The sequence below is a fragment of the Helicoverpa armigera genome, chromosome 1 (genome assembly GCF_030705265.1).
Source record: "Helicoverpa armigera isolate CAAS_96S chromosome 1, ASM3070526v1, whole genome shotgun sequence".
Lineage (NCBI taxonomy): Eukaryota > Metazoa > Arthropoda > Insecta > Lepidoptera > Noctuidae > Helicoverpa > Helicoverpa armigera.
In genome coordinates, this window is record NC_087120.1 from 14,220,656 (window position 1) to 14,248,225 (window position 27,570).

Below are 27,570 nucleotides of genomic sequence, written 5' to 3' on the forward strand. Positions count from 1 at the left end.
TGATAGAAGAATTTGTTTTCAGACGAGAGTTCAATTGGGAATTTAATTCGGGAGCGACTGTTCAATCAAGATTTTATTATAAACTGATTGAATTGAGTTTCTTGAGGAAAATAAATTATGAAAAAGTACCATACTTAATTACTTACCTATTCCTCATTTCATCCGCACAAAAATTTAAATAAATATTCAATTCATTCTAAATAGGCAATGTTTCTAACGAACTTTTTAAAGTAACTACACAAGTTTTGTAAACACAAAGTGTAGGTAAAGTAAAATCAGATAGTTGGCTAAATAGGCCAGTGCGTTAGGCCTGGCCTAATTTCCTCGAGGCCAAGCTTATCTGTTTGTAAGCGATGACTTCACTACAACAACGTGTCCATCGGCTATTGACTGGCTGAGTACAATGCTTCCGTAATACATCGTCTGAGCGTCGAGCAGAGAAGCAAAGACGCTTTATATCAATAAGAACTCCGAAGAGAACGTAATCTGACTCTGGTGAACGATGTACCAGCTGTTCCACCATTGTGAGGCAATTTCATTTTTACATTAAACCCCAGCGATGCACATGTGGACTTGGACGCTTGTAAAATGTTCAGTTCTGTTTTGCGCACGTACGGCAGCTACAAACGTCGCAATTCTTTTTTAATCCCGCTCACAAAGATCGTGAAACAGGTGGAGCTAGTTCGAAGCGAACGCTGTGCTATAATATATCAAGATCTGTCTGCTTCCAATTTTTCTCGCGACTTGTAGCAACTGAATTCTTATGAAAACGACGAGGCGCATCACATAAAATTCTTTTATGTTCAATAGTAAGGAGGCATACCACGTTTTAGGGTGAGGGAGTCGTAAACTTTGTTTTATCCTTGGAGTTAGCTGAGGGCCCGAACTAGGTCTCTATCTTCATGTATTATTTTTTCTTGTTTTCAGGGCTCAGGTAAGCATCGAGTTTGACAAAATTAAAGCACTATAAGTGGTTAAATATAGTGAAATTCCATTATCTTAAAATACTTTGTAGAAGAAACTTGCGACCTTGCTAAAGTTTCGTAGCTTGACAGCGCCTGAGCCCGTCAATGTTGTAAAAGCGGCTAAAAGTATAAAATTAGTTTGCCTGTTACACGAGCAATAAAAGCTGCCATCTACTTTTTAAGAGAGTAAACTTGTTTTATGTTATTTCAAGGGGTCATTGAAAAAAACAAGCTGCTTTGGGGTTTCATGTAAAAAAGAGGCGGTTTATAGTGTAGGTGGGTAATTATATAGAGTCGGTTTAAGGCTTGAATCATAAAGAGCCTGCACGTGTGGTTACCCTTATCTTTTATTTGGATTGTTTTATTGTTCATTGGTAAAGGCAGCTTTCTGAAGTAAGATATTTGTAGATAGCTGTATACCATACTAATATTATAGCGATATTTTTTCGTTTGTTTGTACCCAAAGGTCCCAAAACTACTGAACCACTTTGATAGGCCTATATATGTATATGCGCACCATTTGTTACACATGTTTATTTTTTCTTAGCTTTTGTTCCTTAAGATAATCGAATTCACATTTGATTTAAGAAAATATTATCGCATGCAATTTCATAATTATTTTTTAATCAGGCAGTCGTTCCAAAAGATGTATTTTCCGAAGTATTTTTCAACTGATCGTATCGTTTGAACCAAAGCGTTTTAGCTAATTGTTCCCGTTAAATGAACGGCTGACAGCGGTACAATTTATGGTCGAAATTCAGAAGCAATCTCTAATGAGAGAATTCTGTGACCATGTACCAGGAATTGAGTGGGGGTTCCTTACATATGTATCTATTATAATAAAAATGCTGAATTTGATTCCACTGATGCTGACTGCTAGTCTGCGTCAGGACCGCTGTCACACCTCACCACCGATCCTCTCGAAATACATATAGAGAGTTGCTACCTAATTACTACCAGCTACCATTAGTTGCTACCAATTGCTACTCTCGTGGTTTTGAAGATATTCAGCATCTAAAGGTGAAAGTCATTCTAATATCAGGATGGCTGCCACTTTTCCCAGTGTGAAGAAAATTAAAAATTACTTTTGTCAACAGTAAGCATCACATGATTATTTGTTCATAGTGAATTTCCAGTAGAAGTATTATGTTCCGTGTTTATAATAAAAGTTGCCAGTTTGTTTAGGCAGCAGGTCTGTTAAGTAAAAAGTTAATTAGGTATCTAATAATAAATCATAGGGATGCATCTACAAATTCCAAATGGCAAGATTTCGCGGAGGTGGGCTCAAGCGGGTTGAAAATTTCACGAAAATAGGTTTAAAGAACCGTTTTGGTATTAAATAATTTTGTTCGCTAAAAACATACAACTAAAATCTTTAAATTCGAAGCTACCAACAACGACATAAAACAACCATTCCGCTTTAAACACTGCAGTTGAGAAACATGTTGCAGTATTTTTTCTGACAGGCACTTCTATAATTCTCACACAAAAGTATGAACTGCAATCTCTACGTTTACGCATGTGGAAAAAAAATAGAAACTAAGTGACAGTTACGTAAACTCCGCAAAATGCTCAATATGTATAATAAAATATAGATTTACCTAGTCATCAGTAATATTCTTGAATTTATGTTATCAAAGAGCATTGAGCTACCGTTTACTTAAGTCCGCTTCAGCAATATATAAAAGAGCCGTTATACCAATATTGTTGAGCATAAGATTGCATAGTAGGTGCGAATTTTAAGGTAGAATAAAATCAATAAAGTTTTGTGCCGATCTAGGTTATAATTTTGTAAAAATTACGAGTCAAGAAAATTACAATGTTTAACAATATCTTTTTTTATTTAATAGAAAAATATAAAAATAAAACCTCTTGCAATGGGTCGTCGCGTCACCTATACATTGGATGGCTGATGTTTAAAACGTACTCACCGATCTAAAACAATCGCAATCCTTGATATAATCCGAATATTCAATTTGCGAAATCTCATAGCTGTCGGTGCACAACACCTCCTACAAAGGGATAACCGGCGTTCAAGCGATTTTATAATGGCAGCCTCGTAATTGTAACTTGATCGTTCTATGATATCGTCTTGTCTTAATTGGGGACCCGTTTAGTGATTACACACGAAACACGTTTGAACCGTGGAGAGCTCGTTAAGCTCTTACATCATACTTGTATATATTAAATATGGATATTACATTCTGTCTTCCTTTTGTCTATTAATCGCACTTGGGTTAGACGTTCCAGTCTCGAAATTCTATATACCTACCCCCGACATCGCTGTGACCATTCGAGACCAACGGCTATTTTCATTTATTACAGTAACTTTCAATGCATTGATGCGTCAAGCTTTTTCAATATGGTACAGCTTAGGTTTTAGATTTATAATAATCTTCCCCTATATTTCAAGGTTTAATCGGAATATTATAGGTACATGACTAACCTAACCCCTTGGGAAAACGGACATAATGTTATATTATTACCTACATTTGCTGTCATATCAAAGGTTATTATACAAATGACACCCTGCCACGCCGTTTTCATAGCAGGTTTAAGTGACGTTTTCCATGAAACGAACGCCAATGCCTACTTCTACTCCCTATACACATTATAAATTCTGATATAATTAAAGTGCACGCACTAATTTCAAGGAACTAGTCGTTTGTAGCACCAGTTTAATTGATAGGTCAAAGACTGCCATGTCTTCGCCTTGTATTTATTGTTTGTAGAAAGGGATTATATCTAGATTTTATTTGAGCGTCCGGCTTAAAAAAAGGTATTGATTATCAGGTATTGGTTGGAAAGGAAATGCTTTGTCTGAATGGAATAACCTTATTCAATCCAGAACATAAACGATTAAAATGTTAATATTATTTTCCTGGCTTTGATTTGAATAATGAGAAACTGTTTGCTCTAAATAGCCTTTGTTATGAACACAAGGTAATGAACAGCCTTTCTCAGTACCAATATTACATTTCTTGAAAAAGACTCGATGACCTTGTCAGAATACTTTGACGAAAGTTCGACACAAATAAGTCCTTTGAGGACAATTCAACGAAGTCATACATCTGAGTGTATTGAGTAAATCAAAGTATTTCGCAACTGGCCAGCGGAAAACAATAACTACAACCAACTTCGGAAACAGGTTGCTCTCGATACTTTGTCCTGTTCCACTGAATGGCTTTAGTTGCTAATTCCTTGGAAAATATTGGACCAGGTATTCGGAGGATTGTTGCCCCGAATGGATCTCTACCCGTTTTGCGGCATAAAATCTTTGAACACATTCGTAAGTAATACCTACATTCACGAAGAATAAGGAAGATTGAAAAGAAAAAATAAAATGTAAAACTAGTTCATGGTGTAAAGATTTTATTTGTAGTATGTTTTCATCGAAATTGAGCATGTAATGTAAATATTCATTTTACTTGCACCTATTTTGTCATCAGCATAAAGGGCAAAAATAGACACAGAGCGGTCGTGTGAAGTTGAACACAAATGCGCTGAACATTATTAACTTACGACTAAATTGTGGATGAGGGAGCATTGTCGCCAAACAAACTCCGGTGTCAGGAATGGGAAATACCAACACCTTTGGTAGTGAAAGTGGCCGCAGGCACGCAAGCCCCGACCTCTGTCGAGCAACCCCCGCGGGGAGGCACCACAATCGTAGGCAGCGAACTAAGCACCCGCCACCTCGATATACTGTTAAGGCTTATAATTAGTGGTTACTCTTTGACTGTGACAAATTTCCCTCAGCTAAACCTGTTTGATTTTATCATACAAAATAAGTTTTACAAATACCTGTGTAGGTATATTTCTTAATTCTAAGTTTACCTATTAAATTGTACAAATTCTTTACTCGCAATAAATATTCTAAGTGAGATAATTAGGTTGTAATAAAGAAAATAATCATGTTAGCGATCATTAGGCGACAGGCAGACACGGGTATTCAGAGTTTCACAAAATTTCTCCGCTCGTTCCGCCTGCCCAGAACTATTTGACAATTTAATTTTGAATGTCTAAAGATAAGTTTTGGGGAAAATGAGACAAAGTTATTCAAGTTATTCTTGCTTGAATTTTTTATCATGTTTTATGTTCGCATTAAATTATGTAATACGGGGCTTAGCGTTGAGTAAACACGTAATTGTAGAGTTACGATTATAGCCGCAAGCCTTTTTTATAAGAGCAGCTATTTGTGACAATGTGTAGTATTTCGTATATGTAGGTATTACATAAATATGTATGAGCCGGGCTGTTATCGGCGGGGCTGCAGCGGCGAGTGGCGGCTGGGCGAGTCTCCCGAGGCAGCCCGGACGGCGCCGTACAACAAACTTCTACACTTAACTTCGCCATAAAGCTAAGTTCGCCACTTATTTGGGAAAACTCCGCAATTACTACACAACTAAGATCCGGCTACTTGTGACTTAACGCTGTTATTTACAGATAAATAAACTTCAATTAACGTCATTAACATAACTAAATGAAATCGTATCTTGAGCGTGTGAACTAATTTGAGAATGAGCTTAACTGCTGGCTCTACTAACCGGTATAGCTTCAGGCCATTATTAGCATAAATTCAGACGGCCACTGTTTTGTTAACAGCGGCGCGCTGGTGACGGATTTTCATATGTTTGCCAATCTACGTGGTTAAACGGATTACACCTTCAATAAATTAATTTACTATGTATGAGATTTCAGTCCTACCAATTGATGAATCAGCGGGTATGTTTCGATAGGTGTGGAAACTTAAAATTCCGAATGTTTTGTGAGGGTTAATCTATTTTGATAGAATACCATGGGTGTTATTGCTGAGTTTGAAAAGAAGACTATTTGTTCCTGATCTATTCGTGATTAACGCGACGGCCCTGACCCAGTGTCTTAACGATAATTTGTGTAGTGATTAAGAAGTTAGGACAGAATGGTGCGAGGTAGGCGTGGTGAGGTTCATGGCAACGTGGCACGCACACCGCCGCTTCATGAATCATGATCATCACTGTCGTATTCACTTCACTTCACCATTAATACTTATTTGGGAGCTCAGTCGATACGACAATACTTATACATTTTGTCACGCTGACGCTCTCTACTTGAAATAGACGAGTTTTATTTTTACTCGTGATAAAAATAGAAACGTAAAAAAAGTTTATTTACCTATGTGCCAAATAACAGAAGGTTACAAGATTGCTTTACGCGGATCATTTTACTGATTCTAATTCTACACCTACCTACCTATTGTGAGCTCTCCGTGCCTTATGTATTTAAATAGTATGTACTTACAATGTAACAGGTGGTAATGCTCAAGCTTGTATAAAATGATTTGGATTAGAATAACGGAAACGAAGAAAATATGAGCTTTAATGGATTTAATTTGAGGTATTTATGTAAGTTACTAATATTAAAATATATTTTCAGTATGTACTGTAAGTACATAATAACGATGTGAAGTGTTGTGAAGTGGGTCTTTTCGGACGTGGTTTATCGTCCTTTTTATTACCTTGTGTACTTGTCACGTTTAGACGTGCAAAAGTGCTAATAAAGTTATTCCGAGTCGATTGTTCGTGGTGGCTTTAATTACATACAATTCGTACGGTCGCGACCCCTGACGAATCGATTTTCACTTACGGTGGCACTCGGCAAGGACGGGACCTTATTGAATCGAGTGAACGCGCAACTTAGCAAAGCTTAGCCCGGACGGAGTACCAACTGCAATACCAATATCAATCAAGAGGTTTACTGCGATGTCGGTGTTAGTGAGTTGCCTTCCACTAAGTAGGGATTTGGATCCTCCACAAACAGCTATCGAGGTATTGAATAACGTTATTTATGTAAGCAACCTTTTGAGTGAAACATGTCGGAAGTTATCGGGGATCATTCGACCGGTGTTGGTGTCATGTCTGTGTTAATGAACAGTCTTGGGGAACATAGAAAGGGTGTGGTTGCGCGGTAAATGAAAATGTTGCGTCGCTGAAGCCGCGCGGCGCTACGTGGCCGCACGAGCTAAATGACTCGCCTTACACCGCTTTTTGTGCCCTTGTGACCTGTTTGCATGCCTAATAGCCACAACATTCCAAGCTGATTACTTTTGCCTTCAAAAAGGTTGAGTTTCTATAAAATTATGCAAATGTATTCGGTTTTGGTTCATTCAAATGAAACTGAGTGTTTGATAACAACATGTTTACATTTTTTTACAATACGCAAGTGTAAAGCATTACATTCTGGGTTTTACCCACATTGCATTGCCTACTATTCGTAGTGGTCATCAAGAAATAAGAAGAAAAATTTACGTAATGTAATCTGTTAATCATTCTATAATAGAGACTACGTCACCAAGAAGAGCTTACGAAAATGTTATCTACGTAATGACTGAGCTCGATAAGCGGCTTTTATTAGTAATTTAGTGGTAGATATGCGAGCAGGGCGGGCGGCGCCAGCGGTTGAATCATAGAGCCGGTTCTTGCCACAGCTGTGATAAGTCCCCCACTAAACCGTAGATATAACGGCCTCGTCGAGAGGTATACGTCTTGACGACGAATCCATTGTTCCGCTAGCACCGGAACGTTGCCACAATTCTAATCAAGTATCGACGAGCTCCTCCAACGACATCGGATTGGCATTTTGCCTCTTCTAAGGGCTTTCAAACTTCAAGACGCTTATTTAAACACGATTTGTTAAGAGCTTCACTGAATAAAAAATAATCTAGGTACTCACAGTAGGTAGCACTGGTCAGCCGGTCGATCGTGTCTTGTTTTAGTTTTGAGTTCTTCTTGCCCATTTTTGCTGGTCGACGACTCTACGGCACCAGTTAGCACACACACACTAAGTGAAGTCTGTGGTCGTCACAGGCTGTGACGTATTACATATTATTCAACCTGCGCCTGATTCACTCCACCTGTAAACAGGAAAACAGTATAAGAACATAAATTATAAACAATTCTGTAAATTACCTGTGAGGATAAGTATTTGGAAATGATAGTTTGTATTAGACACCGTGACGTAATGGTCACGTATTGTCACAATTTGTAGGAAGCTGCGTCAACAAGGTCCCTTGCGCCTGTAGCTCTCTTTGTCAGACACAAAAACCCCGCATAACCCGTCTCTCTCTGTATAAATTATCGCTGTTTTCCTTCTCCTGAATATTGTAGGGTGAGTAGCGGGCGGCGGCGAGACGTAAACGAAATACTTATTTTGGCGTATCTTCGGCGAAAACAAGCCATTTATAAGATGGTGATAAATCAAGTGTTCTCTTATTACCTACTGTGTACACAATGTTTAGTCCAAATCATTACTTGTTAGTGCTTAATTGGTATGGTATGTTGTTACAATATAGATTTAAGATTAACAGGATTCGGTAGCTTTTATGTAGGTTTATGTAAGAAGTTGTATGTAAAGAATGAATAAATATAGTAAGTGACGGATCCGCGGGGAAAGGTAACTTACTGTAAAACTCAACTGTCGCATAAAACCCGACCCTTCACTAAAACTTTACGCACGCAGGGAGTAAATTTTTCATTTAATATTTGCTTCAGTACGTTGCACCATCTTATCTATTATTCAGCAGCAAGCCACAGAGTTTGCAGGTCAAGTCATTTTTGACTTTTGTTACATAAATGAAGAAAAAAGTGGGAATAGAGAAATTAATTCCAGCTGAGAAACATAACAAATGGTCCCCGGCGTTCATTCGACTGACGGATCACGATAAAATATACTTGTTTGTAACATTTTGTATTATTACCTTTTAGTGCAGGTGTTTTGTATTTATCCTCCAGGAAAACAGAGCATACTTGAACTCCATTACACAACGATTTATGAATACACACTTAATTATTTTTTCACAATTACGTGTTCAAGTTTTCGGTACGATCTGAAACGAGGGAGAAAATCTCTCGTTACTATTGTAAGAGGTTTATATTAACAAAGCAAAATATTCGCGGGGCATTCTCGCTTTTTCATTAACGCTCGAAGCAGAATTTTGTTGGATAACTCTATTACTTAAAAGTTTTCTCTTAGGTAACAATCCTTCTATTTTAATACTGTTTTCAACAAATATGATTTATGTACAAGGAATTTGTAATTGTGAGTTATGAGCGTAGTCACACTGATTTCACACGATAATTTACAGACTTGTTATTGGAATGGCTTGGGGTGCGAAGCGGGGTGGCACTTCACCTGATCATTTTTACACATGGGGATGAGAAACGCATTTGGACTGCATTTCATAGCTTTGCATCATAGTGAAATAATGAAGACACGCAGATATGAAATTACTTTAAAATTTTATGTGAGTTTTACTGCGTGTTAATGCACTGTGAAAAATATGAGTAACTTTTTTGGTGTCAACACAATAGGTTGCATGTTACCAAGTTACCGCACGACAGGAAAGAAAACCTCATAATGGTTTGGGTAATTTGGTTAAAATTGTATTCTACCATCATAAGGGCAGTACACCAACAGAATGACTGAGTGAGGTAATTGTTACCAAGGCAATATTAGAAGCATAAAGATAATAAATACTACGTTATATACTATAGGCGCCCCATAGGAACTTTAGGACAACTACTTACTTAACAAAGCTATGGTAAGACACAGTTTCCTAACTTAGCCAGTAATTTTCCCATCTGCTAGGTCATTGCTGCAAGATACGGTGCCAGTAAACTTGAATCTAGTTTAATTTACTACATACCTAATAACTAAATTAAGTCAATGGGTGCGCTTAACGAAATTGTATTTTGTGTTGATAGTGAGAACGAGTAAGCTTTGTAATTAACACATTGATAGTTGTTACATTTCACACATTGGTATAAAAATGTAAATGAAAAGTGACTACGGGAAAAGTGGCCAAGTTAAATTGTTTCGTGAGCTCTTGGCTGCTCTAGTTCGGCTCTAGTACCATTCTAGACTAAAAGGAATAACAAAATACTGCAAGCGAGGAAATGTCCCCCGTTATTCTATTGTTTATCTTTTGTCTTTTCTCAACTGGGTTTGTACATATTCACTATTTTACAAAAGTCATGAATTTTTGTTTGTTTTTTTCGATAGCTCCAATTTACAAAATTGTACTTTTATTATTTTAGTTTTCAAAAATGTTGTTATGTTTATTTAAACCTGGTATTTGTAGTAAGTATCTAACGGGCCCAAAGTGAGATTCTTATTATTATAACTAGAACATGGGAACCAAGTTGACCAAGTGCTCCTCTATTGTGCCTATCCTTGTTTTTTGTTGGTATATATCTTTTTTATTTAAAAAAATATTCCCTTCAATGAGACAAAGCTTAATATTGATTTGTATTGAAAGCTAATTCTAATGTAAAATCTATAAACCAATAAAAAAAAACATATTTTCTATTATCTACAATATCACGTAAACTGCTATTATTTATGAGTCCTAAGTAACATTGTGTCATTTATAATTTATTTGAAACAAAAACTGAACAACAACTTTCATTAATCATTGTCGTGATTATTAATTGACCCGTAGCAGTATTAAAATAGAAGAGGTTTTAAAAATGTTTATAAATTATATCGATTCGGGGTATAGTTATTGGCACGAATCTTGAGCTCTGACCTTCACCTGCGCAAAAGTAATTTATTGGGTCCCTTATATGGTATGAAGAAAGGCGCGGGGGCGGGCTAAAGCGGTGATTGGCTCGCAGTGCATCGCGTCATAGCCGTCACTCGGTATTGGTTCTTTGCTAATAAATCACTTCTGCGCAGATGTAGGTCAGAGCTCAAGATTCGTGCCGATATCTATACATGGTGAATCTCGCAATGACATAGCTACTAACTATGTATGTCGACTTCACACTATAGATATTCTGGTGATGAATCTTTAATGAAATACGTAAGATGTAAGTTACAAACTGTTTATAGTGAGAGTGACAAACAGGTCAGATCCGTAACGAGCTACGGTATCCGTACGGATCAAGTCGGTTCCGCTATGCTCTAGATCCGCTTGATGTCGGTGTCAGTCGAGCTATCATCTACATACCCAGAACAATCTATAATATGAATTCATATTTCACTTGATTTCGCATAGCATTTTCGCTGAGGCAGTACCGAAACATAAGAAATATAAAACTTTACAAGTTAGTACTACAGCCGTAGAATATCGTAAACGTTGTTTGACTCGTTTGCCAAATTAATTATCTAATCGTAATTTTGATAATTGAAATAGAAGTCAAATATGAACTATTGCATAGTTTGGTTAAACAACGTTAACGCAACATAAATCGCAAGCGTCTAGTCAGATCTGCGTTAATAAACCTAAGCACAATATAAGTATGAAGTTATGAATAACATAACATAGTGATATAAACACTTGAAAGCCTATTTGTAGCCGAAACAACTTCAGAATATCAAATAACAACTTTATGTCGTTTTTTAAACATAAATAAAACCTTTTTGGGATGATTATGCAGAATACTTGTGTAATATTGTGTTTGTGTGTTAAGGTAAAATAGAAGAGTTTACGTCGTGTGTGTGGGTGTGTGTTGGAACACGTACGAGCCGACTAACTTCCCTAAATTACGTGTGTCCGTCGTTACAGGATGCCGAGCGCGTCTGCACGGTACGGATTATAGCCACCCTGAATTATAGATAGATTATATCGGTAACACGTACATATTTTAAATTTGTAATTGAGAAACGCACGAATTTTCCTAGATGTGTATATCACGGCAGAAAAGCCCTTTCTGCCGTTGTAGAAGACAAAAAGTAATATTGATTTTTACATAAGAGAGAGGTAAAATCTGCGGTTTAAGCTGCGGATTAGAATGTGCCCGGCATGCCGATAAACTCACCCTATATAACACGGGGTCAGTGGGGCCTGACGTGATCATCTGTGCTTCTTGGATGTATATTCTCTGAAATAATTACTCGTATTGTAAGGAATTCTGATTAGTGATTGGACTACCAGTTTAAGAATACTTGAAAAAAGAGTACACCTTTACCCCAGCATAAGGTTATTTAACATTCAATGCCGAGTTCTCAGCGAAGCGCACATTTTCAACAAAAGCTACTTTTGATTGAAATACTCAAATACTTTCTAGTCGCGGCGGTTCTGATTCAAATCAATATTGTAATATAAAAAATTGATTATTGTTACTCGTTTATGCTTTCGATTCTATTGTTATTAATCGGTGGATTGTAATAGCTTTGTAAAGTGAACTGTCAGGCATCAGTTTGCAGGTACGTGTAACAAAGCTTAAAGAGTGGTAAGCTGAAACGGCTGGCGGCTGAATTATGGCCGTCAAAGGATCGACGGTTGGTTGAGCGAGTCTTTGAGAAGTAACCTAGTGTAGTGTGGGATGAGATATAGACCGTGACAACGAGTGGAATGAGTAGGCGGCCAATCGTTTATTATTTTACTAATTATGACAACCATGTTATTCGACATTATATTGTTCCAAAAGGTTACGGAGTTACCACTAAACATAACATTAGCTTTGTGTGCGCGGTCGGGTAAAAATACATCGCATTTAGAGCGGACTCGTAGCTATTTAAAACTTAAAGTGTTACTAAGTTTAAGAGCATTAGTCTTGTCTTTCAGGCAGTTAACCAGACTTCATACACAACACTTCCATTAGTGATTGTCTTTGTTTTTTAACTTTTAGTAACTTCGGCACTGTCATTACCACACTAGTCAGGTTTTCATTAAATATTTACGCTTTTTAAGTAAGTACATACGTGAATTTAAACTTTACTGTTTTGGTTTTTTGAAGTGTTTCGTAAAATAAAACTGATTAGATAAATAAGTTTGAATATAACCGTTATCACGAGCTTTTTTCTAATTTGAAAGTATTTACATGGCGGTCACTATGTTTCATCAAAAACTAGCAAAATCTTTTTTACGATATCCAGTTGTTTTTTTTGTTTTTTACGGAAATATTACTAAGATTAGGGTAATGGGCGGTTCTCCAAATCGCTGAGAGTCATGGCGATTCTACATGTAAGATATTTGGGTTTTGGCTTTTTAAATATATTTTTATGATTTTTATACAGTTTCCACAAAGTTTTTGACAACCACGTTAAAAGCAAAAACGTAGTTTTGTTTTGATGTTTAAGTTTACCTGATTAAACAGTACCTATTCTTTATTTTCAGTCTTGAAGAAAATTTAACAAAGAGCGAGTTTAACAAGAATAATTTTCAAGTTTTAACTAGACAAACAAATTATTTAGAGTCATCATATTGTTCTTGAGCACACTAACTGAGGCAAAGTTTCCGCTAAGTGTTTACTTTCATGCACTTTAGACGACGAATTAAATCTCGCGTGTAAGAAAATTTCGTTTGCACAACTTGGGCGGCGCTAGTAAAGTATGTATTTATTTGTGTAGCAGTACATTCTCTGATGTATTTAATCTAATTGATTCCGCAAATTCTGCTCTACACTTTCTTAGGCAGGTTAACTGTCGTTCTATCTATAGGAACTATTTTATTAAGTGTCTTCCTTTTACTTAGAGTGTCTTTCTTTTTTTTTAGTATTTTGCATGATCGAAATCTATGTGTGCTGTAGTTCAGCAGATTTAAATTAAACATGTATATTTACTACCAGCGGTTTCACCCGCATCCCGTGGGAACCTCCCTTCCTCGATAAATGGGCTATCTAACACCGAAATAATTGTTCAAATCGGACCAGTAGTTCCTGAGATTAGCGCGTACAAACAAACTATACAGCTTTATAATATTAGTATACATAAGTTGCACACATTTTGTGCAACTCTGAACCCACCGTAACCTACATGGTAATTATTATAGTTACGTACAATGTAAAGAGAGTCACATTGTTCCTTAGAATTTGCAAGCCAAAGTTTGCAAGCTAGCAAAAGCTAGTTGCGAGATTTACGGACCTTATCTTAGAACAAAGTTGTTGTTATTTTATCCATGATCTCGACGGCTTACTTTTACGCTTCTTTTGTATTAGAATTCCCCTTTGTCATTGGTGTTACAATAATATTCTTAGACTATCTTCATGTAAGATAAAAAATGTTTATATGCATAACGTTCCAACTTTGTTTTTCGTTAACATTGGCTAGCAGCAAATGAAAGTAAGTGGTACGTTTAGGTGAACATATCTTTTTATATGTTGTTTTTCTTAGGCCGAAATCCCTTTCGGAGTTTATCTTGTCAATAAAATTCACGGTTCATAATAAAATTTGTCCATCTTGTCGTTTAACAATATCAACAGCGCGCGTCCTAAAATCGTTTTTCACAGTAAAGAATTTTCGCAAACTTCCTCATTATGCGAAAAGCTTTTATACCTATTATATTTATTTGATTTAATAATTACCGTCTAAAGATTTATTTATTTCAGTTCTATTAGATCATTTCCAGAGTTAATTAATTTGGTATATGGATTATACTTTTGTTTTAGTTTTTGACGTTTTAGTTTCAAAAATACTTAGACGACTATCTAGAGTGGCGTTTGCCACTTTCACGCTAGATATTTCGAAGATGTACGTAGCGTAATGTGCGAATTTAAAGTCCAGAAAGTCACTATCAACTCAAACTTTGCAAACATAAAACGGGATCGTATTTTAAAACGTTAAGTTTGGGGTTGACTTCAAGCCATTTCGGCTTAATGAGTGTCACTATCGTCAAACTTGATCCATCCATATCAAAGTTTACATACGATAGATGAGCGCGGTTTCTGCTCTGCTCTCGAGATTGGAAATGACTTAATCGTTCCTGTTATGAAACAATTTACCTCTTCATGTCCTTGAGTAGTTGTTCCTACACAAGAAGTTTGGAAACTTGTGCAGTAGACACATGCCTAGCACCTTAGCATTCTCTGTGCATCGGCATGATCGCGACGTAGCGAAATTCCTCACGATGAATTCTTGGAAATTAAATCACACTTTGTCACAGGCGTTAGGTATTACATGCACCAACTTTCATTGTTTTCTTTTCTATTTAGTTGCGTAGAGTTTAGATTTAAAACCAATTTCAGTTTTCTTAAACTAGTTTTTTTTTTTTTGTATTCGGCCATTATTTTTCATACTTTTGTTATACCGTATTATATTATGTATTTTATTTGTACAAGTAAATTGGAATGTAAATGATTTATGTTCATAAAAAGTCTTATTGAAATAAAAATATTAAAAAATACGATATTCTGCAACATGAAAGAAAATTTGATAAACATAAAAACTTTTGTGATGCAGAACTTAATACTCACAGCAGACTGCTTAAGTATGTAATTCTGTTAATTATAATTCCCCTGAAAGAGTTATTCGGCCCCACTTGAACCTGTGAAGAGTAGATATTCTCCTCGGTGGGTGGAACGCCGCCACGGCTAAATTACATTTGCGGATTGCCATGCATTTATTATTAAAACGAATGCTGTTTGAAATGCGTATCCCACATCGGTATTTTCCAATGGGTTACCATATACCGGTGCCATAAGATTTGATGAATGTTTAAATTGAGTTTGTGGCAACGGCGTATTATATTTGCCATAAAAAAACGAATTGGCACCGAGGCACATGTAACTTTATATAAATTGACAATAATAATGATAAGAAAAAACAAAGATGAAAATGGTAAAATACCAATTTATGGATTTGTTTAGAAATTGATTGAAATAAATTCAGAATGAATGAACATATAAATTTTGAGCTGGGTATACGGTTAGGCGAGAACTCGGCTCGGCCCCAATAACACGAGAATCAGACGCGTAAACCTAGCCGATAAAATTCCGTACCCAGAGGGTGTATTACATCAAATACGGGAATGCAATTTACACGACTGTCCCTTAATTGTGCTCCGGGATATCTTTGTTTAGTTTATCTATACCTACTATTATAAAACAAAAACAGTTTTTTGTTTGTTTCTAAAAACGAAACTACTGAACCGATTTGAAAAAATCTTTCAATGATGAGAAGCTGTACTGTTGGCAAGTAGCATAGGCTATATTTTATCTAGGTACGGGAAGTTGAAGGAGTTCTCTCAGGACGCGGGTGAAACCGGGAGACAAACAGGTAGTAGAAAATTACGACGTTTTTTATTGAAAAATAAATAGAACAACCTTTATACCTGTAATTGACTGTGCAGCAGCACAAATTTGTATGCACAAACTAAGAGAACTAAGAACTTGGTTAAAACTAAAGAGATCAACATAAACTTGTAATCGTAAAATACGTTGAACTAACTTTGAACTGGAATCAGCAAAATGCAGTAGGTACATACCTAAGTAAAATTTTTCTTTAGTTTCAAGAAACGGAACGGATTAGTGAGTTTATTTCCACCAGAGTTGAACTTTGTTTCACTTTTTGGTCATGCCTACTGCACGTTATTTGTTGACCTAGAAGCCACCTGACCTACCTGCCTTTAGGCATTTTCGCTGAGCTTTTTCCTCCGTGTTTGAAACACACTTGAAAATGGCACACTTAAAGTGAATTTCTTTGCACCACTGATAATTATTTTGTCTTAGAATTGCATGCGGCGTTACAAAAAGTTCCCTCCTTACCTCTATTTCGACCCCTTTAGTGAGCAAAGACCGACATAAGGCGAACCCACAAATCAAAAATCTTTAAGTCCCTATAACTTCTGAAAAAGCAAATATTTAGAATTTGCTATCTAAGTTTTTATAAATATTTACTTACATAATAAAAATATAATAACGTATTCCCGAGCGCAAAAATGCTGTTGCCCAGTGTTATTCGTATTCGTTTTTACGTAGCAAAATTTTTAAAATCATTCATTTAACACTGCTTAATAAAAATTTTAATTAATTTAGCAGACGTCTTGTATCTAAAATGACATTTCACTTGGGACAGTACCCTTCCAATTTCACAGTTTAATTCTAATTCCATAGTTCACAAGGAGTGCTGAACTTTAGATACGCAACGACTAAAATGTATTGCCGTAAGGAGTTAGTTTACCAACAGTTAATATGAAAACTTTTGTTTACCTACCTCGCCCAGCCCGAGCGTCTATTTACATGCAATCATTTTTAATTTACGTTCCTCTGAGCGGCGTGTACATGCACTCAAGTTGTTTATGTGATATCATTTTATTTTAAGTTTTAATCGTGTTTACCGTCTGGCTGGTTAAACGACGATCTCGAAAGTTTTTCGCCCGTTTTATTAACTGTTTTCTTATCCTTAAAAACGATAATAATGAACACAAGTCTACATGAAACATTATTTTCCGCCCAAAATAGTTGGATGGGGATATAAAATATGTGGCCAACAGTTTACATGGGACAGGGCTTGTTAATAAGTAACGTGCTTCATATTACATAATGGTTAGCTTAAACGTTTTCGTAAATAGCTCACAGAGGAGAAACGCTAAATAGTTCGGTGACAAAGTGAGCCGAAATTAGCGCGGGGACGAGTTTCAATATTAAGGCCAAATCAATGCACATTATATATACACGTTGTATGAATAAAATATCTACTTATAAATATTAAGTGTAATAGAATAAAATAGATTGTCGATTCAAGACTGTTGTCCTAGAAAAACATTTTCATGTAAAATGTAGCCAAGATGAGACCATGATTACGTCAAAAAGTAATCAGATCTTTTTATTTTTATTTTTTTATTTAGCGACGTAAAATCATCAAATGACCCCTCCCGCTGTGGGTTAGCAGCGGAGAGGGAGTGTCAGACTCTTACTGACTAAAATCGTCGTGTTCCGTCATAGGCCTTTTATGTACCAGGGCCGCGGTATCTCTTTCGAACAACCCGCAGCCCAAGTAATCAGATCTCATGTAGAGCCAAGTTTACATGCCAGTTCTTAATCTATAAACCCTAATTTTACATTTAAGTCGCGATAAAGTACTTGACATGATGTTCGGCTGCGCGAAAAGAGTTTAAAAACTCCTTAGTCAAAATGTGTGGCTTAACCATTTTGATACTATAAGAGATATTGTATAACAGAAAACGAATAAACATTGATGAATAGATATTTAAGAATTTTGATGATCATCAGTGAGTGAATGAATTAGTGACGAAATCGGGGTACTTTATATATCTATCAATAAAACCTTAAGTGATTCAATACATATCCAATCGAAACTTGTAAGTCCACTTTTGACATCAAATTCCGAGAATTACGTTTATCTGGTATATGGCATCCAAAAATGGGTGCAAAAATACGACGAAGAGTTTTAAGAAAAGAAAAGTAGGTAGCGCCCTTACGTTTAACTTGGCTCGTCGTCTGATTTCCATAATTAGCTATTCTTGAAAGCAATCCCTTAAAGCTTCTAGGTTTATTAGTAAACCTACTTAAATAGATCTAAAAATAAACTGTTTACAAACTAAACGTAGGTACTTTTTCTGCGAAATACCTTTCCAGGTTTTATTAGTAACCAGTAACTTCTTTGCAATAAGTTATTCAAAGCTTTAAAAAAGTTAAAAAACAACAAAATAATATCGTGTATTATCATATGTGTACTCTCCACCGAAAGTAGATTCTTGTGTTGTGGATCCTTAGTCAAAGCGGTCTAGGCAGTTATCTGATACCTGACTATGTACCTACTCATCCTTGTCATCTGGCTACATTCTCAATAAATATGCTATCTTACACTAATTTCAAATCTGTCCAGTTTCTGAGACAACACGTTCAAGTAAACAAACATAAATTGAAACAGTTATATGTTATACAAATCTCAAACATGCCGATGGTTTGTTGTGTACTGTGTGACAAATCAATCTGTTTCTAGCAGACCGTTGCTACTGCAGCTGTTGACAAAGGCATAGGTGAGCTGCAATGAGCAACAGAACGTAATGAAGGCAATTAAGTCTCAACTGTACTGTGTACATGTCAATGTCAAATACAGTGTGTATTACGCTTCAGACGGGACATGTACATCAGCAATTTGGCATTATTTGAACGCGAACTCTTGTAGTATTCCATGAATGGAAATTATTATTCATACAAATGTTCTGTAATGTTTCAAAGCATTTAGCAAAGTTTGAGCACAGCGCTGTCGCTCGCGTTTGCTTTTCACACTTCAAACTAGGTAATCATGGTTGCGTTAGTTAAATATTGAAGAATATATTGTTCATAGCTGAGTTTTAAACCGATTAAAAACATTTTCATTTCATACCACCCTTTGTAATAACTCTCTTTACATAAATAATGAGAAAATCGAAATATCGTTTATCGACATTGTATTGAATACGCCACGTAATTGATTTTAGGAAAGCTATTAAGCTTGGCTCATAATAATTAAAATTTAACTATCCGCAGTCACGTGCAGATACGTTAATATTTTCGAGAACATTTTAAAATAAAACCGCGACAAAAATTATGAGGGGAACTTTGCTCGTAGTAATGAACGGCTAACCCGGCACAAAATTATTGGCCTTCAGTAACGATGAATTGTACTGAGTGCATACAGAGCCATAATTTTGCACGATGTCACTTAATTTGGACCGCATCACAGTTTTTATTACTTAGTTGATATAAGTTAAGTTGTTTAAACAGTGGGGCTGGGCAGCATTTTTTCAAAGCGTTACACTTCCCTTACAAAGACAGGTGAAATTACCGACCTATAAAAATAAGCTGCATTACAGAAGCCAGCAGTCTGTATGGTAATAGATCGATTGCAAGACATTAACATAGTTCAGTAAGTAACGCTACTGAAACTCAGATCAGGACTTGATGATGGGCAATACGAATTCAAATAAAGTTTTGTTATCCACCTGTTCGGCAACTAATTAACACAAATGTTTCAAGGTCTAGGGAAGAGGCGCAATTAATTAATTATTAAAACTTGGTCGTTCCTCCACAGTAACTGATCTTTATTTATATGACAAGCTTAATAAATAAGCGTGGCCGTCTAAAGCTTTCTGAACATTATCCAAATATTCCACGACTTGTAATATTTCATTTTATTAGCTCCGCACGGATGATTTGTCAACTTTTTATTTGTTTTTGTCATGACAGCTTGAGATAAGGATTTTGTAAAGCGATCGAATATTTATTTCGTCGGTGTAGTGTTATTTATTTCAGTTATTAAGGAAAAATTAACATGAAGCAATAATGATTATTTTTACGACCCGTCGTTGAGTTGCCGAGGGCTGCACAGCATTTTAAGAGTTATTTGTCAATAGAATGAATGTATAAAATTGAATGAACGACATGATCGTCGGTTGGCATGATATTATAACGATATAGAGGGAGAATTAATGGCCGTTCTTGTTTATGCTGGCGCGCACGCTAACCTTTTTGCGTCACACCTCTGTTTAACAATTACCAACTTACTGATATTGACAGTTGGAAAAACAATTGATGATTTACACAGGAAAGCTTTTAACATATTTTTTTTTGCTTTTTTGAAGCATCGATTCAAAACACGTCAGTTCGTTGGATTACGTTTTAAGTTTATACAGGAGGTTTTTATGTACCAGACAACACTCATATGGCAAGGATTATGCGGGAGTCTAGCAGTGATGGAAATACAAAATATTATAAAAGTAACCTGAAACCCGAGATTATAGTCAGACATTCAGGCAGAGGAACCATCATAGTCAGGCACGCCTGGCTAAGAATTATCAGTCTCGAATGAAATAAGGGCACACAATTTGATCCTCAAAAAACGAACATAATCGGACGATTAATTGAATGTGGCAAGTTTGTAGTCAGAGTTAACTAGTCCTGATTAGGTTTACAAACTGTGACGCTCCCGTAGGATGTAGCTGACATGTACGATGAATGTATTCGCTGCTATGCAGTTAGGCTACAATTTAGATGATTGGCGTATTACAGTTTCTGGCATAATCTTACGGTATTTTGAGCTTAGTGCGCAATAAAGTAACTCTCAAATTGATTTATACAACGCAGGTTTTAAAAGGAAACATTATATCCCTACTATTTTTAAACGGTTTTCATTAATATTTTGTTCTTTGTATCAATGTAACGTCTATTTTCACCCGAACATACCTACATATTGTAGTTTAAAAAGGCTTCCTTAAACATCGTCTGAAATTCAGACCAACTAGTTAGTACCTATATTAAGTATAAAATATTTTAGTTGTTTTAAATCGTACTTACATTCATGTCAATGGCTGTTTTGCCTACTTTTAATATTTCGTCTCTCTTCAACATGGGAATTTGCATTTTGCTGTTTCATTCCTTTGACCGATTCGTAACGGTCGGCTGCAGTCGGCGGCCCGCCTTCGCGTCGTGAGGACCGCACTAGTTTGGCACCGAATGCACGTTAAAACTATCGTAAAAATTAACAACTTTCAAACTATCACATTGTGAAATCGTTGTTCAGATATGGTGTTAGAAGCCATTGTCTGTTTTATTGTAAAGTATAATTTATTCGACATAACAAGTCTAAGGTCCTCCTATTGAGGATTAAAATTATTGTAATACACTGAAAAATGAAATACATGCTGCTGTAATTAGTTCTAAGTTCCGTTTATGTCTTAACCCTATTTGGCGTTGATCATTTGTTTCTAAGGGCAATTGAGTATATCTCACGATTATGTTTTAACCCTAAAATGGCTGCACCGAGATAGATGATATGGCGGAGACATTTAAGGCCTGTATTTATTCGGAATCATGAAATAATTTTTGAGGACCTGTTTCCCTGAAAAGATAGGAAACAGGGGTTAAATCATAATTTATCTGTAATTCCAAACAATGCTTGTTCTGGTAAGCAAAAAAGAATATGCCGTTTATTTTACATTAATTTGCACCGAGCACAAGATATTCTTGGAATTCAGAAATCGACAAAAGAACTCTGCTGATAAGTACCACGGAATCGATTAAGCGCTCTTAAGCGGAAAGCGCCTGAAAGATTCAGTTGTTTCGCTGTTCAACAAAATTCCCTTATCTCTTCGCTGGAATGAAAACTATTTCATTTATTATGCCGGCGATTTCCTGTTTGCACTTAACTTATAAATACAGTATAAACGACAGCTTTCTCTGTTGACGTCTAGGCGGAACGCTAATTGTTTTTGAAACTCCTCATTTAATTATATGTGAATTCTAAAGAAAAACTGAATTTCACTGATTTTCTTAGCCTGGAATTTTATTTTATGTCATTAACACGACGCGCTAGAGACTTTTCAATTAAAAATTCTTTGAAATCTTAAAGATGCTGCATGAGCAGTGTTTTTTTCTTAGTTCTATAACGACGTCTTGAAATGTAGAACGTTCTTGTATTAGACTGTGAATCTTTATTCCAGATGTATATTAGGCTAAAAAACTATTCTAAAACGTATTATAGATTTTTTTGAGTTTTACAGAAATGATCATCATCGGCAAAGTGGTATACAAACGAAATACTCATACATGTATTCGCAAATTATGTATACTTGTTAACCGAAACTTTGTATGTAACTTCCTAACACACAAATACATGTTACCTATTCGTCTGCAAGATATGTATGAATCGGGACAGTCTATCCGACGTGAATACTCATCTCTTCAGAATCCTTGCTGGCTTACTGCCAGGGTTCACTTCGCATTGCTTAACGAAACTAGGTTGGCCGCTCGATAGACCCATGATACATTTCAACGTCTCTCGTAAAACTGATCTCCAAGATCAGTATAAATTCGTTTTGGACAGGAAAATTCTAGATAGGCAAGTATTAGGAGATATTTTTTAGGGTTCCGTAGCCAAAATAGCAAAAACGGAACCCTTATAGTTTCGTCATGTCCGTCTGTCCGTCTGTCCGTCTGTCACAGCCGATTTACTCGGAAACTATAAGTACTACAGTGATGAAATTTGATGGGAATATGTGTTGTATGAACCGCTACAAAAATATGACACTAAATAGTAAAAAAAAGAATTGGGGGTGGGGCCCCCCATACATGTAACTGAGGGATGAAATTTTTTTTTTCGATGTACATACCCGTGTGGGGTATCAATGGAAAGGTCTTTTAAAATGATATAAAGTTTTCTAAAAAACATTTTTCTTAAAGTGAACGGTTTTTGAGATATCAGCTCTCAAAGTCGTAAAAAGTATGTCCCCCCCCCTCTATTTTTATAACTACGGGGTATAAAATTCTAAAAAAAATAGAGGTGATGCATGCTAATTAACTCTTTCAACGATTTTTGGTTTGATCAAAGTATCTCTTATAGTTTTTGAGATAGGTTGATTTAACTGTAATTCACGGAACCCTTCGTGCACGAGTCCGACTCGCACTTGGCCGGTTTTTCATTTGTTGTGCTTATTAATGATGTAAGCAGTACCTAATTTGTACCTATTTGTTTCTATAGAACCAGGCGGCTAAACGAATATGGGTCCTTTGTCTGGAGGCATGAGGAGTAGGACCGCTGGAGAGTGTGTTGAAAGAGTTAGCCTCATCATTCCGGCCTTTTGCAGGTTTTCCAACCTTAGTTCAAGATTGCTGATGTCTTTTAATCCGGCAGCATTTAATTATGCATCGTGTTTATTAGATACATGATCTCTCACTGGGACTTCTGTATGTCTGCCATCTAAAATAAAATAAAAGCCAGATAAAATAAAAGCTTAGGTTGTGGTTTCCTCAGGTTTTCCTTTTATCCGCAAAGTCTCCTTGTAACTGGAGTTTATAAAACAACTACTAACTGAGTTGTATTATTTACTAAAACGCACTCTATTCTTTGGTATCATATTACAGATACCCGGTATTTCTGCGTCTTACACATTTTTATTGAGATGAAAGGGGATAGTGTTTTATAAAGAAAACTTTACAGCTTCTTTTCAAATCCTTGCAACATGATAAAATAAGTCTGTCAGTTTGTAACGCTTTTACATCAAAACTACTAAACCGATTTAAATATGCCTATGCCATACCTATACTTCAGAGCCTGAATAAGGGGCTAACAGGGGCTTGTTATTATCCCGGTGCTGGAAGTACTGCCCTTAACGAGGGAGAAAGAAAATAAGATATGAAGAGCTATTGAGGTACTCAGAAGTGAATTTTTTTTTTGTCGTAAAAACTCTTTTCCATCGAATCAGAAATAAATAAACTGATTGGTTATACTGATAAAATAACATGAACGAGCTATTTGTAAATGGGTATTGTAATTTCAAGGAAATGACATATCCATATCGCGTGGAAAGCAAATAAATATTTTTTTATGTTTCACGTAACATTCAAAAAATATTTGTGTATGTCCTGCGGTCGTTCTGCGTGACGAATGTTTTAAATAAATTATTTTTCCAATTATCCGTTTCCGTTTCACAAAAAAACTGTTTGCTTTATATGCAAAAAGAATTATTCAGTTTTTTACTCAAATGTACCTACAAACGTACGCAACGTTGAATAATATCGTGATGATGATGTAATAGAAATAATTCTATCACTATCAGAAACATTATCACCAATAATCACCATCGGAAGATAGAGGATTACACGTTCTAGGTACTCATATCATCCTCTTGAGGAATTACACTGAAATCTGATATTATAGACTGCTTTCGGATCTTACAGTACATGAAATTACCATGCCTTCCGATAGAATACTGCAATTCAATGGTTTGTACAAAAGCCAGCTTATGTATCAATCGGCTTATCTTAGAGAAGGGATGCCGCTTCCAGGACCGAACACCAATAGAAAGCATTGATTGCAATAGTAAGTAACACAAAGGACGCATTAATTTCTGCCATTCAATTTCCAACTTTATATACAGCGCGTCAAGAGACACGATGACATGAATATTAATTCAGTGGTCGTCAATCCGTGGGTGGGAACGTGGGCGCGTGCTGGCAACTTGTTAATGATCGTATTTGTCTCCAAAACAAATGCTGATCATAGAAATTCACAAAGGCTTTAATTATTCTACTTGTCAGATCTATTAAAAATAAAAAGCAGGTTCACCTGAAAACAGGTACCAATAGATTTTTTTCTAAGTTATCCAGGTGACTTTTCAATGACAAAATATTTTGAAGCTTTTTCCGCACCAGGACATGTGACAGTGTAATACAAATCCAAATCCATAAACATTTACATTTATAGGATTATTTGTATTTGTTGGATTATGCCACGAATAATAAGACCCAAAGGACAATGGGCACTTTGTATGGGATTTGGTACCCACTCCAACAGTAACGTATGATATATCATTAGAAAGATATTTACGTGAAAAATAATAAAAACTATGGGGCTTGCCTCAATTAGCTGTCCGATCCGAGTAACGATAAAAATTAAATCGACATAGCAACAAGTATGTCATCCATATATGCAAATTCATTAAGAGGCATATGTCGTCAGTGTAATAATTTGAAACTCAGTTAATAGACATCTTAAATTGTTTGAGATACACTCTATTATAATCTAAAGGTTGTAATAGTCTATGGAGTCATACTACGGAAACACAATCGTCATCTGATTTGACAAAAGTTAAAAACATTTCTGAAAACACAACTAATCATTTTAGTTACATACTATCTTTAAACATACTGGCTTCCATGTACCTACACATTATATGAAATAAAAAAAAACTGTTATTAAAACACGATCATCATTAAACATTAATTGATTGTAAATACTGAAAGACTTTCATCAAATACATAAGCTAGTTCTGCGTGAACTGCAAAGGTTTGCGCACAGACTTTTTTTAAAGCAGTGGGCAGGCAAACATTCTAAGAAGACCAAATTCTTATTTTTTTGTTACTTTACCAGTTTTTATTATACAGTTGGATTTAAGAACTACATCTACGTTGATGATTTATGAACATTACGCATTCTATTAGTCGATGCCACGCGAAATGGACAAGGATTTGGGACTAGTCGTCATAGTAAACATTGTTTGCCTTGCCAAGACCTACGCAATGGTACTAGAATCAACACTGTTGGACAGGGTACCAAAACGCCCATCGTCCTTTACAGACAACTCTGAAGTTTAACGTGAAAATTCAACGTAAACAGTTGTTCTAGGAAAACTGGTTTTTATATTGTGGATGAACTTTGGCCTTAGAGTACTCTTTCCGAACGTGCTTAAAAATGATTCCTTAATACCACACTTCAACTTGTCAGGTTAATCGTAAAAAGCGCGATGAAGTGGCCCATTTCAACAAAAGTTTGTGATTTGACGTCGCAGATAGTAAGTTTCGAAGTCAAATTAAAAAGTCAACCATTGAAAACATTCCAATAGGAACCGTCAGAGAATAACTGGGTAATGATTTATAACTTTAGTGCACATTGATCTAACTGCGGAATTGAATGAGCGCACGAAGTTTGAATATGAGTAGAACCGCATTTATTTACAGAAGACTGACTCCAACCTCTTTGGAAATTGCCTAGATGCGAGCACGGTATTCCTATAAACATATAGTACTATACGTAGATAGAGAAGCTAAATGGAACTGATTAATTAACCAAACACACTGCGTATCCACATTTTAATGAAGCGGCTTACATTAAATCTGTGAAAACATTTTATCCCTTAACACTGGAGGTCATTTGGCTGTAGGTACAATTGGCAGATAAAATTGTCGACACCCCTCTCGAAGTTGCCGTTTATATGTTAATTTCGAACGTTTTATTGTTTTCCCGGTACGAACGTGGAAATAAAATGAGGAGCGTGCGGGTATTCTGATTTTGGCCTAGAGCGTATCCAATGGAATGACCATAGTTGATTTTTGGTTATATAGCCATAAGTAGAAATATTGTATAATGTCAGCACAATTGTGGTCACGCCTGGAAAAGTGGTTCTACTATAGTATTTAAAGTTGATTGAAATGTCATAATATTTGGATTTTTTCAAATTCAAACGTAAATAGTTTTCTATGAATAGACTATGCATAATGAGCCACTTACGTTTTAGTTCAAGCCTTTACGCAAGTTTGTAATCCTGTCAAACGAAGCGACTTTCAAAAGACAATGGACGAAGTTGTGTGGGAGGAGCTTATTCCTCTTTGAGTCACTATATACATGGCATGCGCTTAAAATATAATTAATAAATGAATGCGCGATAATGACGTAGTTGGCTGGAGTGGCTTTACCTATTGTTAGCAAGGATGCAGTACCGAATTCTGAAAAGCATAAGGAGACTTGCACATTCTTGAAAAATGTACTCATTACTTTTTTTTTGATCACGCCATAACTTGCTAAAAGTAATGGGCAGTAAGCTGGTTCGTGGCGGGGTGAACAAACCGGAATGGCCGAACATCGATACAATCTTTGACTATCGACGACTGGACGCATTTAGGTATTCGGTGTAAACAATATTGACCGTTTACGTTGTTTTCTGCTGACTTCGTAACTAATTTATCCATGAATTTTAAATTAACATTAGACGGCAATTCGAAGTTATTATCACCTCCAATTCTCGTTTAATGTTGCAAACATGATCAGAGTTGGAATGAGCAGACTCTTTGTTCGTTTTGTCACTTTCTAATTAAAAACTAATTGCAATAATTAATCCGAATACTTTCCCAGACAATAATATTAATTTTTAGGTTCTCCTAATCTTTATGACAATGCCTTTTTTTATAAATTGCATGAAGCTTTAGCTCTGTCGCGGCATGTCAGCCTCGTAAGATTTGTCAAAAATATTTATATAATCCAGATTACATATATACCAACAATTTCATAGGTAAAGACCTAAAAGTCCAGATAATATTATTATGTTAAAAATTACAACTGCAGCCGCTGAAGTGTCTTAAAATTAAATCCGGGAGGTGTTCACGCTCGACTGCTAGTGAATTTTCCG

At 36.0% G+C, this 27,570-nt stretch overlaps 1 protein-coding gene across 3 annotated transcripts in view; it reads right to left on the reverse strand.

Moving 5' to 3' along the window:
• Window positions 1-27,570, reverse strand: part of LOC110379389 (frequenin-2) — a 148,272-nt gene that overhangs the window by 65,682 nt on the left and 55,020 nt on the right. For 2 of the 3 annotated variants that reach the window (XM_021339055.3, XM_021339054.3), the window contains exon 2: window positions 7,677-7,857. In XM_021339055.3, coding sequence (XP_021194730.1) covers window positions 7,677-7,740 — 64 coding nt within the window. In that variant the 5' untranslated portion in view covers window positions 7,741-7,857. Of the gene's footprint in view, window positions 1-7,676; window positions 7,858-8,700; window positions 8,830-27,570 lie in introns of all 3 variants that reach the window. The other variant, XM_021339052.3, reaches the window with a different exon arrangement.